The 21137-nt window shown below is 52.0% G+C and overlaps 1 protein-coding gene across 3 annotated transcripts in view; it reads right to left on the bottom strand.

Moving 5' to 3' along the window:
- The window catches only part of FAM120A (family with sequence similarity 120A), a 98497-nt gene that overhangs the window by 9713 nt on the left and 67647 nt on the right, over positions 1–21137 (bottom strand). Inside the window, exons 11-15 of one of the 3 annotated variants that reach the window (XM_044266058.1) lie at positions 15721–15970; positions 8947–9061; positions 3842–4051; positions 2247–2430; positions 1594–1731 (exon numbers count right to left, since the gene is read on the bottom strand). In XM_044266058.1, coding sequence (XP_044121993.1) covers positions 1594–1731; positions 2247–2430; positions 3842–4051; positions 8947–9061; positions 15721–15970 — 897 coding nt within the window. The remainder of the gene's footprint in view (positions 1–1593; positions 1732–2246; positions 2431–3841; positions 4052–8946; positions 9062–15720; positions 15971–21137) is intronic. The other 2 variants (XM_044266059.1, XM_044266060.1) reach the window with 2 other exon arrangements.

Genomic DNA, 21137 nt, shown 5'->3' with positions numbered 1-21137 from the left:
CTAACCAGGAAATGTGGCTTTATTTCTCACTGTACTGTTAAATCAGAATTCCCTCATGTGGGGTCACAAACATCCACTGTATTCACTAACTTCTATTAGCTGTGTATAGCTTGCATTTTCTAAGGTTTTCTGACTTAACTAAGAAAATTCTCAGTTAACTGAGAGCAAAACTTCTGATAAAAACCAAACAGAACCTCAAGCTTCTTATTTCCTGGCAGATGGAACGGACCCTAATACACTCTCTATGATCTGGGTTTTCAACACGACAATTAGCTGCCAGCCAGCACTGCCCAGCAAGCACATCTATGACAGGCCTCGTGTTCCTAATAGCCACACTGAAAAAATACAACAGATGAAATAGGTTTTGATAATGTTTTATTTGACCCAACATATCAAAACACTATTATTTCAATATGTAACCAATATAAAAACTAGTAATGAGCTATCTTGTATTCCTTTATCCATATGAGGTCTAAAACTGGATGTGTGTTTTGTGTTTCGGACCCAGCTCAGATCAGACAAGCACAGGTCAAGCGCTCCAGAGCACAGTGGCTGCCGGTCACTGCACTGGACAGTGCAGAGCTGAGCTCCAGACACAGTTTGCGAGTAGTTAGGAACAGGTTTCTCTTGCCATTTTGGCCCAAGAAACTACTTCTGACCCCACAGTGTCCACAGTCACCACCCCACCCCGAGCTGTATCCCAACTACACACTGATGTGAGTGTCCAGACAAGGGGTGCAAGGAGCTGAAGCCAGTGGCGAAGCACCGAGCACGCGTCACTGCACGTTGCATGGCGTGGGCAGGAAGAAAAGCGCCGGTGGGAGGCAGGAGAGGGGCATGCAGGGTTGGTGAGGGAGAGAAATGGTCCCCGAGTCCCTCTGGGGGTTGGGGGGTGGGGTCTGCGCTGGCCTGCGAGTCTTTACTGCTCCAGAAGAGGTTTCCCTCCAGCCCCAAGGAGCTGAGCTGGAAAAACATTCCTGGGCAGGAGAGGAAGACTTGCCTATCCTGGAGTTACTTGAAAATGTATCTGAAGGGCCCTGTGACGTGGATGGGATGGCCGGGCCTAACTCTGCAGTCCCCAAATACAGGACATGTGACACAGCTACGAGTCACAGGCTCCAATTACAGCTAAATCACAAGACATTATTTCAAAACTAAATGTTAAGACTTTTTTCTCTCTTGTAAGGCTACACATACAAGAAGAGAAGCAAAGGGAATTTAAAATAAATGTATCTATGTATGTGGTTATTAGAACTTTCTTTAAAAACGTTTCCTACGGAACAGTCTGTGGAAAGTTTTTGTGCCAGAAGTTCTGCTACGACCTCAGAACCTTCTATGCCAGCTCATCCCCTCTCGTCAGGGGAGTAGCCCACCAACAGGCACCGCCAGGCAGCCTGACCCAGCACAGGAGGTGACACTGGGGCCAGGCACATGTGGCCACGTGGACACCCGATGGCCCCACTGCCAGGCCGAGACCTGGGGGCAGACAGGGCTGGGAGCGGGCCTAGCAGAAAGGATGCAGTGTTGGGCCAGGACAGCAGAGGGGGACCAGGTGGGGCAGCGAAGCTCTAGGAGAAGGCATGGCATAATTACCACCCTGCGACTTGCTAGTCCTGCTGCTGTCACCGCCGGAGAAGGCTCCGCAGTGTCCCGCTGCCGTTGCCACTCGGAAGGCACGGTAAGCGCCTGTTGCTACAGTCTCCCCATAGGGGCCTCCAAAGCCACAGACTCCTGTGGGACCCGGGTGGAGAGAGACGGAGAAGCCATGAGGAGCGGGTTCGGAGGGAGCCACCGGTGGGCCTCTGGGCAGAGTGACCCTGTCTCCTTCAGCTGCTGCTTCCACACCATCAGCTGCCAGGGAGGGGTCTCCCAGCCCCTCTTGCCAGCAATGAACAACTCTGAAGTGTCAAGCATGGGGCTCAGCCACTGGCCCCGGGGGTGGTGGGGGCGGCCTTGGCGGAGAAGATTCCTCTGGCCCCCAGACTTGAGCCGACCAACTGGGAACACCTAGTCTCTCCAGCAGCCTCTGTCTTTCCCTCTCTCCCTTCCCCATCACGGCTTCGGGAGTCGAGTCTGCACCCTGTCTACCCTGAGAAGCTGATGCTGCAAACGTCATCGTAAGCCTGGTGATTAGTTACAAGGTCCCAGTGCAGCAAGATGTGGACCAGGGCTACACGGGGTGCCTGTGGCACGCGTGCCTGTCCCCTCACACTGCCAGTCCCTCCTGACAGTGCCTGCACACTCACCTGCAAAGCCCCGCCCTCGGCCCTGAGCTGGGGGGACGGGCCCGAAGTGCCGGGGGTACACGGAGGCAGGGTAGAAGGGCAGCGCCGTGGGTGGCGGGAAGGGAAGTGGGTGGCTCTGCCGGGAGAGGTTCAGCCCTTCCAGGATGCTCTGCCGCATCTTCTCCACCTTGGCAGCTTGCTCGGCCTGCAAGTCAAGTGCCAGCATGTGAAAACGTGGTTCACGAGGCTTTGCTCGAGTGGGAATGGACAGGACAAAGTGAGACACAGCGACGGCCAGCAAGTGTCTCCACACTTTCTCCCAAGTCACAGTCCTGGTCTGCGGAGCCGCGCTTGGTACAGAAGGCCAGCAAGATGGAAAATGCACACAACCAATAGATCCCCCTCACTCCCATGGCCTCAACCCCAGACAAACATCAACTTAAAAACTTAAACCCCAGCTTTGCTGGCTCATCTCCAGCTGAGAACCATTTCCTATAGGCGTTCTTAACTGAAAGTGTAGTTTTGGTCCTGGAAACCAGTGGTTGAGTCCAAACAGCACAGACGATGCCCGCGGACCAAGCGCTTGGCCCGGCGTGTGCTGCACATGTCACGGAAGGCAACAGCGACCCGCACAGATGCCCACCACACTGCCCATGTGCGCCAAATCCACTGTGAGAAAACACCTACAACGTTCACCTGGAGTGTCTTTTGTTAATAAATACGAAAAGACATAAAACAACACGAATTCTTAATCCGAGAATCTGAAAACCCACGTATCCCGTCAATCCGCCTTTAGACTGAGCCTGACTGGGAGCCACAGCACCTCGGGGAGAACATGTAGTTAGAAGCCTGAAGCAAATGGAGGCTCTTTCACGCCATGGGACAAGATCACCTGACGGCTGACTTCACCAGGATTTCCAACAAGCATGGTCCCTCCACACTCAGGAGCTGCACGTTTGTGGAGTCACCTATTGCTGAAATGTGTCCTGTAACCCCATGTAGGTGCTCATGGCATTGTCGCGGCGCTCCGCAGACCCGTGGAGTGGGGGGAGGTAGGAGTCGCCGCCGAGGCTCTGCTGTCCTGTTTCAGACTTTACACTGTAAACAAGTGTGCTGTTCACCATCTACTTAGTGCCACGTTTTCATGTTTCTGTGGGTGATTCTGCTGTTGGAAATGGGCCTGAGCATCGTGTCAGGTGCTGGCTCGTGTCCCTAAGTGCCAGGCTGTGGGATGCGCCTTGCGGAGAAAGCTAGTGAGCCACGTGCATGTTCAGGCCGTTACCGCGCTGCTGGCCGCGAGGACAATGTGAGTAAGTGAATCATGTGTGTCCATCGAGATGTCATGCCAGAAACACACAAAACAAGGCAGGGTACTGAGCTGCTGAGAAAGGTGTGGCCAGACGCCAGGAGGAACCCAGCCCCATATGTCCCCCAGGGGCCAGCTTCAGTGTGCGGTGACTTAGCGCTCGGGTGAGTACAGCTCGGTGGCCGCAGCCAGCACGGACACTTGTGCACACGTGGGGCCAGGCCCAGGCTCACTAGCCAGCACACGTTCCTGCATCCCGCTCCGAGGTGGCCAGCTGCTCCTCCCTGCCCCCTGCTGCTCCTGTACTGACCTGACCATCACAGAGGTCGATGAGTGGGGTCTTTTCCCGGCTTGCTTTGAGGAGTTTGGACTGGAAGAGCTTCCCGTCAAAATACATCCAAGGGCAGCAGTGCTCCCAGGGCACCGGCTGGCCACACGCGTCGTTCGCAAACAGGGCCATGTCCACACCACTCATGAAGAGAGCTGACAGCTGAATGCCTCGGGGGTCGAGGTTCTCGATCTTAAAATGGAAAAGAGTGATTTCCATGGAGTAAGAGCACCACAGTACCTGCTTCTCACAACATCTGACTACAGCTCTCCACAGTTAATGTGGACACCCCTCCACCAAATGCCCCCTAAGCACACCTGTTACTACCTCATAGTGAACCCAGCACTGGGCTATCTGAACACAGACGTTTTATGTTCCTTAACAGATTAACATTTAAGAAACTGCCTATTTCAACGTGGAATCTGTAGAGCGTTGTGCAAGCACAGAGACACCACGTTGCAGCTCACACGACCCAGTAACAGATTACTGGAGTCTCCTTAGCACTCAGGAAGGCCACAACTCACACATGAAAACAGATTCTACAAGCTGGTAATGGAGGAACAGAAAGATCATAACAAGGAGCAATTCTAGTAAGATTCTGCATTTTCCAAGTCGTTATATTAAAAAGCACTCCTTATAATTTCATTCTAAAACCTGTACTTCATGTTTACATCATTTTATACGTTAATGTTTTAGATAGCAACTCATTAATGAGACTGTCGAATGTTTCGGGAGAAATGGATAGCTTATAAATGGAGAACACAACAACAAAAACACTGTGTCTGGGCCATGCAGACTATCTCTCCTGGCTCCCCCCACGGGTGCTGCCGCCCTCCTATACCCATGCACAGCCCTCTCTGCTCGCACCTGGTGCGCTGGGCAAGGAACACTGACAGATACAGTCAACTCTTGATTGTCTGTCTACGAAGGACCTGGTTTGTGGATTATCCGGAACCGAGTTCTCACTGCCTGGTTTCTGTCTTCCCGCCCTGCGCGTGTACTTTTGAAGGTGATGGTGTCCCAAGAATGCAGTCTTCACGGGGCACCCACCTAAGCAATGCCTGAAGCGGCAGGTGCCATGGCTTTGCATGAAAAAGGAAAAAGGCCACCCCACGCCAGACACCGACGAACGTACGAGCGCCCGCTATTTTGCGCTCGGTGCCGACATGCCACCATCAGCTAACACTGTTTTCCAACCTCTGTTTTTTGGATTTTTCCAAACCTGGAAAAGCCTGTCCCCGGCTCGCAGCCCAGGCCTGCCAGCCCATGCCATGGGCACCGCTTCTCTGAGCCTTCAGCCTCACTGGGACGGACACTGTGCTAGGCTGAGGGCAGGCGGGGCTGCGGGATGGGACCAGGGAACATTTCCTTATGAGAAGAAAACAGGGAAACAGAGGGAAAAATGGAGAAAGAATTCACTTGAAGTGAAAAGTCCCTTCTTCTCAGAGAGTCTCACATGCCTTCTCCTAGAAAGCTGACCCTGGGAACGTGGCCTCGCCAGGGGTGGCGCGGAGGCTGCTCCATCACCCAGTGCCATCCTGCAGGCCGGCAGCGCCCTCTGGGGAGGCTGCTGCCAGCACCTGGTTTCCCACGCCAGCCTCACGTGGAAGACGGAGCCCCCGCGCGCAGGCGGGCAGACGCGGAGCGCTCTCCCAGGGAGCTGCCGGGAGGCGTAGGGAACGTAGGGAAGTCGGCCTCACCCACACACACATCCACCTGCTCTCAACGGACTCAACATCAGTGAAGGAACCATTTGTATGGGTTTCAAAAATGACTATCGAGTCATATAGTTTTACTAATCACAACTACCATAATTTCACAGAAAAAAATCCCAAAATAAAAGCTGTTCAAATAACGTAAATAAAATCTCAACTGGTGTGTGGATCTTGCCTCACCCGAACAATTTCGAAACTACCTCACAGAGTGTTTTCTATTTCTTTCCCTATATACTAATTACACAAATAACGCCAGGCCACACCCTCAGGGACCCGACACCCATGTACTGCGTGCTGCTGCGTGCACTTTCACGTGCATTACCTCGCTTACATCTCAACCGCGGTGCGACACACATGCTGCTCCAAGCACTCCACTTCACAGAGGGGGACACGCAGTCACAGAGCGCTCAGGGTCTTAACACCGGTCACTGGCAGCACCGGAGTCTGAGCCCGTTCGCGGGTGCGGCTGGGATACTTGCCTCCCAGCCTCACTCTCTGACCCAGAAAGAGAAAATCATCCACAGTATCCCAAGTCCCTCCACTAGAGAAAGTGACACAGTTCTCTGACTTTCTGGGAACTACAGTTATGGAATTCACTCTCTGTCCAATTAGCTCAAGAGCCAAATGCCGGGGAGGCTGCCTGCCCAGCATTTCTCCGCTGGGCCGCTGACCCCTCCTCTGACTGACCACGCTCACCTGCACACACCCTGATGCTTTCAGGAGCCACAGGGCCCTGATAGGGTCTTAGAGCTCCTCCTCCTCCATCTTCTATATTGTGCACTGAGTAGGTGAAACTGTTACAAGAATTTAAAGCAATTATGGGGACGTCAAGAGCAGGGGAGAGAGGAACTGGACAAATATTGAGCCTATACAAACGTCCTTCTCCTGACCCTTTCCTTGCTTTCCTCCAGACATATGGTCGGTGCTGATTAACCTTCACCATGACCTTCATGCAGGTAGCCTAGGAGAAGCACCTAAAAAATACAGCAGGGAAAACAAGGGCCATGGATCTCTGTCATTTCTGCGATGAGCCACGCCCGACACGCAGCTGTTCATGGTCACAGCGGACAGATGGAGCGCACACAGACAAGATGCACTCTTCCAAGTCATTCTGAATTAATGCTTTCAACATCTTTCCCCACCACACCTCCCATCAGAAAACCCAACGAGAGGCCAAAGTCAGAATTGAGTCTTGCTCTTTTCTCCTCCTCTTTATTCTAAAAAGCACAGAATGGACAAAAATGAGAGAAGAAAAACAGGGTCTGGGCAATCCACAAACTGGACAAAGGCCCCTAAGACAACCACCAAAATCAAGAGTTGACTATATCCCAAACAGTGAAATGGCATTTTATGGAAAGGCATCATCCTTGCTTTTGATAGATATAAAAAATTTAATGTTAAATGAAAAAGCAGTTTAAAATTTACTTTTCTGTCACTGCATTTTGGGACTCTCAGCTCTGCCTAGGGATTTCTGTAGCATTTAAATAATGACTATTCCTACCAGTTCTCAATCTGATAGCTGAGAGAATCCTCAATCTTAAAAATAAAAATAAAATAAAAACCTACCTAGCCCCCCCCCGTGAATGCCGTTTCCCCCTTCTAGCTCTCCGGAATCTGGGCTGCTTATGAATGAACTACCAGAGGTGCAGGCCATCCTCGAAGGGAAGGCGAACCTCCAGACCAGCAAGAGCCAAAGGGACAGTGGCGGGCCTCAAGTCACTGCACATAAAATCGGTCTTTCTAAACACAGCTCTCAAAACACCTGGCTTCAGAGGAAGGATCAGGAGAAAACCATGAAAGCACTAAGATCTCAAAAGAACCAAAATGAAAGCTTAGAGTGTGGCTGTCTTTCAAAAGTTACACCCTGTGTGTTGATCCAAAATGAAAAGGATATGGGAGAGAAGATGAACTTTGAGGAAAAGCAACTTGATGGTGAGTAAGGCTTGGTGGGCATACCTGATACCTGGCGGTCTGATTTTCAGAACTGGGATGTCAATACTGATGTAATAATCTAAATAAGAGAAACAGGAAGTAGAGGTAGAGGGATGGCAGCACACGCTAGTCAAAGTATTCACAACACCCCTGAGCACAGGCTGGGGACGAAGACAGAGCTGATGGCACCACCAGCCGGGGGCACGGGAGCGAGAGCCTGCGCTGAGGGCCAGCCTTTCGGGGACACCCAGCCAAATACTCTAGAACGAAAACTTAAATTCGAAAACATTACAAATGAAAATAATTTCTGTCTAACAAACAGAAAAGCTTGATCTGCAAAGTAAAGAATATAATTTGGGGTGGGTTCTAAGTTTTGTTGTCTCATTTAGCTTGTGCTGAAATCATCAGAAGCTTAGGGCGACCACATGTGACCTGCGCTTCGCATGGTCGAGGGCTACTCAACACCAAATTACTGAATTTAACTCAATAATTCAGGGGAACCAGACATTGATTGGGCCCCAATTGTGGAATACTGAAAATCTATACAGTGAGCCTCAAACACCCCTCCAGGGAAAGAATGCCTTCATAAAGAATGGCAAAAAGATCTAAAAGTGAAGGCAATTTGTCAAAAGAGATTATCGGATTACAAATCAAATATTTAAAAAACAAAAAACAAACAAAACAAAACAAAACAAAAAACTATGTCAAAGGAAAAACAAACCCTGTACATTAAAAATAAAGGCAGATCCACTGATTAAGCTAACTCTGGAAAGTCTTAAACTTTCTAAAGTTTAGCCCAGACATTACAGAAAGCAAGTACAGCCGTGCGAACACAGCGACTAACCCAAGTGCACTGAAAAGATAAGCACCCCGAAAAATCAGGGGACCACTTGGAGAAAATTAACATTGCCAAAACAATAAAGAACAAAAGGAGTTACTGGAAGGAAAAATTAAAAGGAATACGATGTTAAACGCTAAGTAAAAGGGGTGCAGGGATGATGGTGTAACACTGTTCTTCAAGTGGCTTTTAAAGGGGTTTATAATTGAGGAGGGCCAAGACTACTTTTTAGAGAAAATGAATGCTGTTATTAGGAACAACAGAACGAAATGAGGAAAGAATCCTGGCCAGATGTGAGACAATCCTGAAGACCAAGCCCTCCCCAGGGTTCAGGGTCCCCACCTGAAACAAGCAAGTTCACTTCCTGATGTGAAAATAAGAGTAAACACCCCCTGGTGACGAGGGAAAACCTCTATTGGACAGAAGTAGACTTGACCGTTTCCATCACCGGGAAGGATACTGCCTTTGCCCTGAAGGCTCCCAAGTCCGCGGCTCGGTTTTCTAGTGTAGCGCTCTGAGCGGCTTTGCCCGGTGAGGTCAGCCCTCATCACAGAACTCCAAAGCAACACTTCCCAACACAAGGAATGAGGCTTGTCCATTACCTTAAGCTCCTGCAGCTGGTCAGGCTCATAGAGTTTGGGGGACAGCGCCTGAGCCAGGAAGGCGTCCAGCTCCTGGCGACGCAGGATCCGTGCTCCAGGCCACTGCACCATATACCTACAGGTAGACAGAGAGGGTCTGGTGTCAGGATGGAGCAGTCACTGGTCACACGCACAATCTGGCGCCCAGGTTCTAAGGACTCTCAGATGACGCGCACTGTGGGGGGTACCACGGAGAGTTCTCCCCCAGCGCCTACGTGCGCTGCAGGACACCAGCTACAAATGCGTGTAAGGCACCTGGGCTTGACACAAGGTTTGCTTTCAGAGTGATTAAAATAGCACAGCACATCTGCATGTGCTGCAAAGCCACTGCTTGGGGATTTCTGACGCGGCTTCCCTTCGGTATTCAAACCCTGAAAATACATTTCAAGCACTAATTTACACGGTTTATTTATTTCAATTCAAGACCAGACACCTGGGAGGCAGACTCTAGGTACAAATAAAAAAGACACAGCTCCCGGTGAGGAGCGAGTGTATGTGAGACACGTGCACAGAAGAGGCTTGGGCCCTGAGGAAGGGACACCTGTGGGCACCAGAGGAAGGGACAGGCAGGGGCCCAAGGGACCGGAACTGATGTCATGGCCTCCACCACCAGAGCCCACAACCCTTGGACACCCTGGCCTCTGGGGGGCAGCCCTAGTGTGAGCAGCTGGGGTGAAACTGACGTTCAAATCCGAAACATCCATCCGTGCCGTCTGCCCGGGATCCACCAGCATCCACAGTCTTCCTCCTTACTTGCCTCGCCGCATGCCCTGCCTCTGTGACAACCCCAGGTCACCGAGCCAAGGCATGGCTGCCATGGCCCCAGCCCAAGTCTCCCCAAGAGCCTAATGGCCCCAGCCCTGCACCTGGCAAACCTGAAGGATGACTCAGCCAAGTTGCTGCTGGTCACTAAAAATAACCTGGGCTGACAGACCCCTCTGTGACCTCTGATGGGCAGTTAAAACACAGCCGCAAGAGCCACGACATGCACAAAGCCCTTCCCAGGCCTGTCTGCTGAGGAAGTTCTCCCCAAGCTAAAAATCTAGGTCAATAAAAGCAGGAGCAAGTTGGTGTGGAGCCCTGTGTCAGTAATAATCAACGCCCATCCACGGGAATGTGCATGAACAGGCAAAGCAGGAGGTTCTGTCCAGTAGATCAGGAGCCGTATTTTCAATGAAAACCTCAAGAGAACACCGTAAGTTCTCGGCAGGTGCCAGGCACCAATCTACATGGCACATCCCCCCTCCCAGCTTCATGGCCCCGGCAACCCCAAGCCAGGGGCCACCCTGCCCCACCTCAGAGACGGGGACCCACGGCAGAGCTTCCACGTTCTCAGGAACAGGACGTGGTGCAAGGAGGAAGTACGGGTAATGTCCAGGCAAATGAGTGGTAGACGCTGCATCTGTGGGAACTCAGGTTAGTGGGGCGTCTTTAACAGACACGTAAGTATCATTTCATGGAACTGTCGATGGCCACAGTGACAAAGACAGCACCCATACAGCTGTAGGGACAGCAGTCTGAGTCAGGGCTTGACGTGAGACACGGCAAGTGTGAACAAGGCCCCCAGTCCAACAACAGTGGCTGAGGGAAACACTGGGGTCTGTGTATGGCCTCTTCCTGCACATCGGGCGGCACCTGGATGGTGACGAAACACGCAGAACGCGAGAGCTGCTGTCTCGAACCCGTGCACGTGGACAGCCCTGGCTCAGGATGTGCTTGGTGCTGTGCAGCCTCCCAGTGCGCCCACAAGACATGAATGCTTCCCCTGGCACGCCCTCCCTTGTTCCTTTTAAAATGATGAATGAGGAAAAAACGCCATCCGGGGGAAGGCTGGTTTTGTTGGCAGCAAAGACTCCTAGGAGTCAGTTTAGCTGAACAACAGTGTTTTGGGTTAGAATACCCGCATCTCCTCCGTTTGGCTTTCTAGGCCCCCTTAACACAAAACCACCATTCACCTCTTTCCGGATGCACAAGGGTGCGACACACGAGTGGAAAGGTCAGACTAAACCACACCACACAGGCCCCACTCCCACAGCATCGTGGTCAAAAGTGAAGGTGAGGGGCAGTGGCCTGGTCTGCCCCGTTACCTGCCACACTGCTCCACCCACGCAGACAGTGGAGGCTATCTGCAAGGCCAGGCAGGGGCAGGTCCCAGTGCAACCCGCCCTGGGAAGGCTGCGCTCCCCCGGGTGCGGACACAGGGACCACCAACTGCCTGCGTCTTGCTCCCGAAGCCCTCCGTTCCCTTATCTACCTACTGACCTGAGTCCCAGGACTGAACCCAGCCCGGGGCTCAGAACATGCGCTCTCTGGGAACAGGGCCGCCTGTCTCAGCTGTAGACCGGGAAGCCGCCTACTGCCCTATTCTGGACACCCGTTCCACCCCGACACTGAACCTCGGCTCAGGTCTGCATCCCACCTCCACCCTACCCTGCTTGCAAGGATGGTTCTAGAGATCTGGCTGCTATCCTCCCATTCACCGCTGCTGTCAGCGTTGACTGCCCCGGAAGGGACACAGGCATCAAGACCACAACCACCACCACACTGTCGGAGCACCTGCCCAGAGACAGGAACAGACCTCACTGCAGAGAGACACTGGTACCCACGGACCGAGAAACAGTCCAGTCGGGAGCAGACAAGCGGCAGCCAGGGTCTGGGAGCCTGTTTGTTCGGACAGCTTCCTGGAGCTGCCGCCCCGTTACTTCATGCGCCGTCTATAAGATGGACTACCTGCAGACAAGCCAGTGTTCGCTCGGTATCAACCCAGAGGAAGCCTGGAAGCTTCAAGGACTGGGAGAGACTTGGCAGCTGAATGCCAGCACGAGCTGAGGTCACCTGTGGCTGATGCAGGACATCCCTGGGACAACTGGCAAAATCTCGGAAAAACATATACATGAGCTGTACTAAGAGGAGTTTTCTGATTTTGACAATGTCTTTGTTTTTAGAAATACACACCCAAGAGCTCAGGGATAGAGGCCCACAACTTCCACTCAAGGGCCAGGACACATGGACAGAACAAGAAAAAACTGCTGCAATAAAATGAGCACGTCGGGAGTCCGGGTGAAGGACCGCCAGAGAGTCCTCTCACAATCTGTTCGGGTCTGAAGTTATGCAAAACAAACAAAATCCAAAAAGTAAAGACAAAGAAAAAAGAAAACTAACGAAAGGGAAACCCCGTGGCTGACCACCAGCCCGGCCCCGCAGCCGGCCCCACGCAGAGCCACCACAGCCAGGGGACAGCAGCCGCACTGCCGTGGCCTTGGCAGTGAGCTGGCCTCACGCCTGCCAGCTCCTGCCCACTGCCCTACATCCCTGCCCACGGCAAACTAACCCTCTCTCCTTGGATTTGCAGACCATTGGCCTTGAGAGTGAAGGACCAGACTCCCTGGAGATAAGGCCTGACCACACGTGAAAACACCTGCCACAGAGGCCAGCAAGTCCGTAAGGGTCCCATGGACACAGAGCCAACCGCCTGGGCACCGCGTCCCCCACTCGCAGCCCCCTCCCCATTTCCCGCACCTCCCCCTCCAACACCCTACTGCTAGGCCTGGACAGGGATGGTGGCCTTCCAGACATTAGTCGACCCTCTTCCCCAGTTGTCGGCTTCCTGAATAAAGCAACCTCTCACTTCCTACCTTCACCTGTCTTTCGAGTGTTGATTTTCAAGAGGTGAGCCGCCAAACCTGAGGTCGGAACTGATTCTCTCCGGCAACAGTCATCCGCTGGACACCATAGGGCCTCACTGCCTCCCCCCCGGGACCTAAGCCCGACCCCAGGGCCTCAGAGGCACACATCAACCCTGACCCCTCCTCCTGGCCCCTCCATGCACCACCCCCTCCAAAATGAGAGGCCTCCGACTCAGCCTCCCCCCCACGACCTGAGGTCGTGCCATGGAGCCAAAGCGGGCTGTGCAGTGTGCCTATCACCTGCCTGTCCCCAAGCCTAAAATGCAGAAGGCAGAACAGACTCTCTTAGTGGGAGTGGACCAGCCTGTTTACTGGTGCCCTGGCCCCCAAGCCCCCAGGTACTTGCCCTGTGAACCGCAGTCCCTCACCTCTCCCTGACTGTCTCCTCAACCAGCTCCACCTCCTCAGGACCTGAAACTGTGAGAGGCTCTCCGCACCAGAAACCTCAGGTGTCCGCCCATCGCCACAGCCAACCATCTGCCTCTCACCAGAGTGCTAGAGCCTCTCATGACAGTCACATTTAATAATCTTCCCAAGTTCTAAAATGAGTATATTTTCTATAAACAACCACAAAAAAATCAACCATAAATACTGTCTTAAAAACGGGGACCAGGACAATGCTGAAATCTGGAAGACTTTACAAAGGCCTAAGAGTGACAGCCAAGGAGAGGCCACGGGGACAAGGACAGAGAGCAGGTGAGGAGGGCGGCCTCGGGTGCAGCAGGCGGCAAGAGAGCCTCTCTGCAGGATGGGGGACGGTCAGCTGTCCGCTGGGGTAAAAGGCCACACACCGATTTAAACTTGGAAGAGAGAAACATAATCAACTAAATTTATTCTTGCTAATTTGATCTCAGAACATCCAAAATTATCACTGATAAAAAGAGGTCCATACATGAATTTTCCAGTCAAGGAAAAAAAGAGATTTGAAACAAAGATCTAGTCTCTCGCACAAAGCAATCCTCAATACGCTTGTGTCAGCCAACCTCAGTCTGGTGAAGCTGAGGCTTCTACATAAGTCACTGACCTTAAAGCCTATGATGAATGTAAGAAATGTCGGGAACTGAACACTTGACTGAAGCTCTGTCCTGTGCTCAGCCCAGGGGGAGAAACAGGAGAGTCTGGGGCCAGGCAGGAGGGACACACAGTGCTGGGCCCGCAGGCTGAGAGGCCGCCATGCGGTGTGGGAGGGCCTGGGAGACCCGACCATCTGCACCCATAGGAAGCAGGGCTGCCTGGAGAAAAGAAGGAAGGTGTTCCCAGGATGATGGAGACCCGTCAGGAGAACACACAGCCCAGCCTGACACAGCCCAGCCGGTGACAACGCAGCACCAGACTTAGCGATGGCAGGAGTAGCCTGGGGGCCACTGAAGCACGCAGAAGCTGGGAGTCCACGGAGGTCTGAGGAAGGGTGGAGTGTTCACACAAACAGCCTCCCGTGAAACACAGGCCCCGTCGCGGAGGCCTGCCGACACCCACCCCGCCCCATGGCTGGGGCGCAGGCACACAGCCCTCAAGAGACCACAGCAACAGAGGGGCAGCTGGACCTCCCCGCGTTTGGCAGAAAAACCAACAGGACTTTGCCTCCAAACACAAAGAGAGGGTCTTAAATGGATTCTGAAGTTAAGACAGAAATAAGGCATGATGTTGACTGACTCTGGTGATGACATTGTGCTTCTATCAGCAAATGTCCTTGTTTGTTCGAAAACCACACTCCAATGTGTGGGTTAAAAAAAGGCTCTATTTTGCCCACCCCCATCACCTCCCACTCTGCAACCACCAGTTTCTACTCTGTACTGGGGAGTCTGTGTGTGTGGTGAGCACCGGAAATGCATGTGACTATTGTATCAATATGCTGTACAACTGAAACGAATATAATGCATATTATATAATTCAATTTTTAAAAAAATTAAAACTCTGGGGGTGCCTGGGTGGCTCAGTGGGTTAAGCCGCTGCCTTCAGCTCTGGTCATGCTCTCAGGGCCCTAGGATCAAGCCCCATGTCGGGCTCTCTGTTCGGCAGGGAGCCTGCTTCCCTCTCCCTGCCTGCATCTCTGCCTGCTTGTGATCTCTCTATCTGTCAAATAAATAAAATCTTTAAAAAAAATTAAACTCTTGGGGCGCCTGGGTGGCTCAGTGGGTTAAAGCTTCTGCCTTCAGCTCAGGTCATGATTCCGGGATCCTGGGATCAAGCCCCACATCGGGCTCTCTGCTCAGCAGGGGGCCTGCTTCCTCCTCTCTCTCTGCCTGCCTCTCTACCTACTTGTGATCTATGTCTGTCAAATAAAAAATAAAAAATCTTTAAGAAAAAAAAAAATTAAACTCTTAAACAAAAAAAGCTTTTTATACAGTACTTGCAATTTTTTCCCAAGTTGGAAATTGGTTCAAAAAAACCCCTCAAAAAAGTAATGAAGCTAACTGAAGAAATGCCAACACAACTTCACTCCCAGCACCAACGGTGCCCACATGGGGCCTGTCGGCTGAGGGCACGGCAGCACGCAGCGCCCAGATCCAGGTTTTCGATCCCTCTCCAAGGGCAGGAGCCAGCCCCCTGAAGAGGACAGGATCCGGGGCAAAACAGGGAAGATATAGGACAAGCCCCGGCATCTTGTGGAGCTAGAAAGCAAGAGTGTGCTGGGGAAGAAGGGACACAAGGGCGCACTGAATGCACCCCCGATGCCTGAGCTGGAACAAATAAACAAGGACACATCAGGAATAAAACCCAAAACACAAGTCCATACCAATCTGCATATGATTAAAAGAGGTACAGTCTTTTTTTAGTCTCCCTACAGAACTCCAAATATCACATAACGTAACATATACAGCCTTCAAAATTGCTAATATTTAAAGGACAGAGCATGTTTAAAATCAGTATGATATTTACACACAAGACATTCACCAAATGCACCCATTCCATAAATATACCACGCAGCATCAACCCAAATGCACGTGCACTTCCATCACAGACATGACTGCAGGACAAGGACAACTCATTGGACATGGCCGTGCATGTTCCACACGGAAGGCATCTGGGGGCGCCCCGCCGCACCTACCGTAGGACACAGCACAGCACCGTGAGGTGGGTGGGCACGCTGGCCGGGTTGAGCATGGCTGGCGTGTCTGACCTCATGCAGGCCAGGAAGGCTCTCATCCTGCGGTTCTTGTCCTCCACCGCCTTCCCCAGCCACAGCCTCTTCAGGTTGGGGCAGGTCCACTCCCTGAAGGCAAGCGCTTCCACCAGTTCCGGCGTCTGTGGAGACTTCCCTTTGTAAGCTGCCCACTCTTTAATGATCACAGGTGGAACTGGAGGAGGGAAGAGCAGAGGAGAACCATTTAGGACCAGCTCAGCCACCGGAAGCCAAAACAAACCCAACCCTCCAATAAATACAGTCTGAAGATGCCACCGCTCACACCACACACTCTCTCATCAGTAAGCCACCGGCCACCAGTCCTCAGGTCTAGAACGTTCTGTCCCCGACGCACTTTCATGGTTCAATCAGATTTCCATTCAGGCCACCAGTAAGTTTCTCCTCAGTCAAATCATGATTTGATTTCCCCATATAACTAATATGTATAAATCAAGGATACTGGAAAACATGAAGTCTGTTAAGTTTTAATAATAACTGCTAAAATCCACAGAAGTGTGTGATTATCATGGAAATCCAAAGGAAATCCAATTGAGATAGCTGTCTTCTTTTTAGATATCTTTTCTACACAGAGATCGTCACTAATCAGATTTGAGAAATAATCTGCACTTGGTGCCAGTCTGCTGAGGGCACCCGCAGGCGCCCCTGTTAAACTGTGTTTTGAGATGAGCAAGAACAAGCTTCCTGCAGTGAGACCCCCAAAGCCCAGTAAGGTGGCAAACTGAGGCAAGATTCAGTGTTTTGAAATCCCAGGTGATATCAGCACATGATAATTCTATTCAGGACTGAAGACAAAGAATAAAATTCCCCGTATCACCTCCAAAAATGCAAGAAGGTCTACACTAATCTAATACAAAACTACGGCCTCTTCTCCTTAGCTGTCTTACCACTATTCGAGTCTATTAATTCCTAAAGCACCAACAAGCACCTCTTCCCGTGTAAGCTTGAATCCAGTAAGATAAAGTGCGGCGGGGGAGCTGCAGTGAAGACACGGGACTGCGTTCCAGTGTCCCCTCGTGGCACTGACGGGACAGGCCGATGCTGGGATCTGGATGTGCATTTCCTAGGCAACGCCAGCTCACTTGGGCCCAAGAGCACCGGAGTACAAATGGGGCCCAACCAGAACCAAGATGGCACTGGAACGCCACTGTCCTCTTCCACAGGCTCCTTCTACCCAAATGACAGCAGCCCAGATAGGCTCACTTTCCCGAAAGTACCTCCTCCCAAGGCAGACAGGAGACTGAAGGCCCACATTCTGACTGGTGGAATGACCGAAGGACCACCTGCAGCTCCGCCCCGTCCCACCTGCACAAGGTCCTGGAGAATGTGGGCACCAGACACCCGGACACACAGGGCGTCAGCAACAGGACAGCCAGCTCTGCACACCCAGCCACAGACAAGGCAGGGAAAGGTGTGCGGAGCCCTGAGACCCCACCCCCAGGAGCAGGCGGCTGGAGCAGGGTACAGGTCGAGATAGCTCCCCAGAACTGTCTTCTTCCAAAAAAGTTACTGTTTTGTCACTGGGGAAATCCCTTTCATTCACATTTGAGTATCTTAACATTTAAGTATTACAAAAATCTAAAACGCGTAAAATACTTAAAGTCATCAAGTGCAAACAGATACACACATATATAAACACATGCATCTTTGTAGTCATCCATGTTTTGAGACGCCAGACACGCACCCACGCAGTCCCTGTCCTTGGACTCACAATCTAGCCCCACGCCTGCCAAGTCTCGGCACATGCAGCACGTCACCACAAGACGCCCTCGGCCCAACTAGTATCAGAGGCTGGCAGTCGTCAGCCCTGGATAAGCAGGCCAAGGCGGGTCACAAAACAAGCCCTTAACCAGCAGGCTGCGGTGTGTGTCTACTGGTTAATCCACAAGTACATTTCCATGCCAAAAAAGCAAAAACGCACGAATGTATTTTGTGACATGTTCATTTTGGCGGCAAAGTATTAAAGGTACTGGTTAGATTTTATCTTTGGTTGTAGGATTAGCTCATCTAGGTTCTTTCACTTTCTCCCCAGCGCACATGCACACCGACACACATGCACGCATGCTCACACGAGGTGGCTGCCCGGCGCCAGGTCTCTGATCTGAGTCCACTCTGGGAGGTGTCCCCACTAAGTCCATCTCCACTTCTGAACCCGCTGCTCGCTAACACCTACCAAGGTCATTTTACTCGATCGTGTCTTGCTTTCATCTGGAAATAGGTATGGGTAGCACACTCTTGTTCTTGAGGCCCAGGCCCCATGTGGAAGGCCGGTGGGGGACATGGAGCCGGCCTCTCATGCCCACCCGTCCCCACCTCATCCCCCAGGCTCTGAGACAGCGGTGCGCACAGCGGGCTGAGGGTCCCACATGTGTCCCAGTCTCCAGGAGAGCTGCTGCACGCACTTCCAGCTGGCAGCGGCTGCCGGCAACTGCCGACACTGCTGGGGACACACTCTGCACTCACGAGAAGCGAGGCAGGGAGGGGGCTGTGCTCCCTCTGAAAGAGGGGTCCCGGGTATTCACTTCTTCTTGTCATTGTAAGTATTTTTGTTGCCCATCTCTACTACTCATGAATAGCTCAAATCTAATTTAGGAAATGCAAGTGTAGGAACACAAAACTTTGTTCCGAGAGCAAAGCAGCTCCCAACTTGTTTTATCTTTAACATGTGTGTATCTGGTTCTGGAAATCTTTCTGCATACCACTTAATAGTGCTAGAACCTATGGCCCATCACCTCATATGTATTTACTGAGCACCTTCTATGTACCAGGCAGGGGTGGGGAGCTGGGGAGGCCGGGGAGGCTCAGGGGCCAATCCCCATATGCCATGTCACACCCAGGGTATCCTTAAACCCTGAGGCCCAGCCCTGGGACCAGGCACCAAGGAAAAGGGCCGAGGACTCACTGGACTGCAATCTTGAGAAGGAAACATAGGCACCTCCTGCCTGTTACATGGCTACAGACTGCAAGCGTGTGAGGTCGACCACAGTTAACTTGTGAAAGCCTAATGTTGATCAAGGACCCCAGGGATGTCAGTTTCCAGGGTGACATGCGGTAGCCCATGTGCACATACGCGTACACGCCCCTGCCCGGGAAGACACAGGGCTCAGGCTCTGTGACTCCACTCGCAGGGACAAACAGGGGCAGAGGAGCTAAGAGCACCTCCACCGGGCTCCTGTGTTTGCGAAAAGCACTGGTTACGTGGGGATCACCCATGGGGAAGCTGGGGTATTACACACCCCTTGAACACACACATGTAGAACTCAGACAAGAGCATGGCCATGACAAGCCCATGTTGTAAGACATGACCTCATGCCCAGAGGTCAGCAGACCCAGCTGTGCCATCAGCAAACACTCAACTCAGCTTTTCCACCAACAGAAAAACTCACCCTTTCAGGCAGACCTGAAAACACTGAACATGAGACTATCTTCCTTCTCTCGCGTTAAAGCAACATTTACATCGGCAAAAACAACTCCAGCGTGTTGGTTTTCTGTACTGCTAGAGGCTACGTTTATGATGCACCCTCTTTACCAAAGTGCCCCTTCAAAACACAGCCTGGGACCCACTGCACGTTTACACTTAAGCTGCTGGTGAGAACCCAGCATTTCCCTCAAATGGGAGTCATCGTCTTTGGCGTCACATGGAAACACAGGGCGGCCGGCTACCCTGCAAATGTGCTGGAACTGACAGGCACTCATCCCTGACCAGGAATAATGAAAATGGTTCATTTCATAAGCCAATTCCAACCAGCCGGAGGTGGCTGCTGACAGAGCCGCACGGTGAAGAACACCTGAGCCCAGGGTCGGTGCACCGTGAGCACCAGCCATGCCCGCTACGGGCAGAGTGGGCGAGGGGGGCCCGCACACATCCTGGGTATGGCTGAGGGAGAAGATGGACACAAGCCGCTCCCACGACGTGGCCCACCGGGCCTACAGCCTGTGAGCAGACGTGTGCGTGTGCACACGTCGGGAGGAGGAATGCTACACTTGCTGAGCCTCACAGTACAGAAAAACAACACAACCACACAAGTGAAAACAAACTCTGGTTCTTCGGTATCTACACAGAAACAGAACACCGGGCACAACGGCAGCTGGGCCTTCTTTCCCACAGGAAGCCGACGTATGAGGCGGCGGGGTCCGGCCGGCTCTCCACTCCCCTGTGTGAACGCGATTGTGGGTGCCCTCCCTGCAGGCTCCAGAGCCTGGTGCTCCCCACACATCAGAACCCAGGAGGGCAAGGACCTACGACGGACATGAAGGAGGCCCACAGACTGCCGCATGGAGCTGTCCGCCCGTGCAGCTGCCCCTCAGGCTCAGCTGCTCGCAGGCCGGTGAGGAAAAGGTGGTAGCCAAGGCTACTTCTGGAAAGCTTTGTGGAGTAAGGAAATTCAGATAAATAGAAACAGCCTTCAAAATGTGTATGATAACCAAATTTCACACATATTAAAACAACGCACTAATATGGGTCATGTTATTCTGTTTTATAATATAATCCATAGTGAAACAATTTAATTTTACTCCTTTCTAATTAGCAGAACCAATTACTAGGCACAAACAAAATTTCTAAAGCAAAAAGCAAACTGGACCACGAAAAAAATCCATATTCTCTTGGCTTTTCTTGACTATTTAGAAAGTGGAGATTTTCATCTTTTGTCTATACCTTATGTCCCTTCACCGTGTATAAGCCTGTTTCTCTTACCTAATTTTGAGGTCCTGGGGAGTCTTGTTGAAGAAAACAGAGGCCAGTTTTCATAAGAGAACAATAACTAGAAAATGCGCCCATCACTGAGCTTTACCTCCTGAACTTCTACCTCTTCTACAGTGGCCGAGGAGCCTTGTTACCCTGCAGTCCTTCTGGAACCAGGCCCCCTTTCTTCCCGCCCCTCCTGCTGGCCCTGGGGGGTTGAAGGGCACCTGAGGGTGCCCCCCAGGGACAGCAAGGCTGGAGCCACCAGCAGGGTGGGAGCTTCATGCTCCAAACCTCCGGCCTGGCGACTGTCCCTGGACCCCGCCCAAGTGTCCGCAATGACAAAGACAGATCTCTGCACCCACCTCACCCCAAAGCAACTGCCTCTGTCCCCATTCAGAACCCGGGGTTAATAGCTGTGGCAGGTCTGCAGACTTCCGCACGGGCCCTCCACTGGTGACTTTGAGCATCTTATTGTCCCATAAAACAAGCTTCTGAGGGATCTCCTAATAGCAAAACAATGGAATCCAGGGATGGACGCACGGAAAACAGTCTGCCAGCACATAATTCAGCAGGACTTTCACAGGCCAGAGTTTTTAAGGATCCGAGGGTGGATATCCCGCGTTAACCAAAAGACTTT

This window comes from Neovison vison, chromosome 9 (genome assembly GCF_020171115.1).
Source record: "Neovison vison isolate M4711 chromosome 9, ASM_NN_V1, whole genome shotgun sequence".
Lineage (NCBI taxonomy): Eukaryota > Metazoa > Chordata > Mammalia > Carnivora > Mustelidae > Neogale > Neogale vison.
The sequence above is the reverse complement of the archived record's forward strand: the minus strand, read 5'-3'. Positions and strand labels throughout refer to the sequence as shown.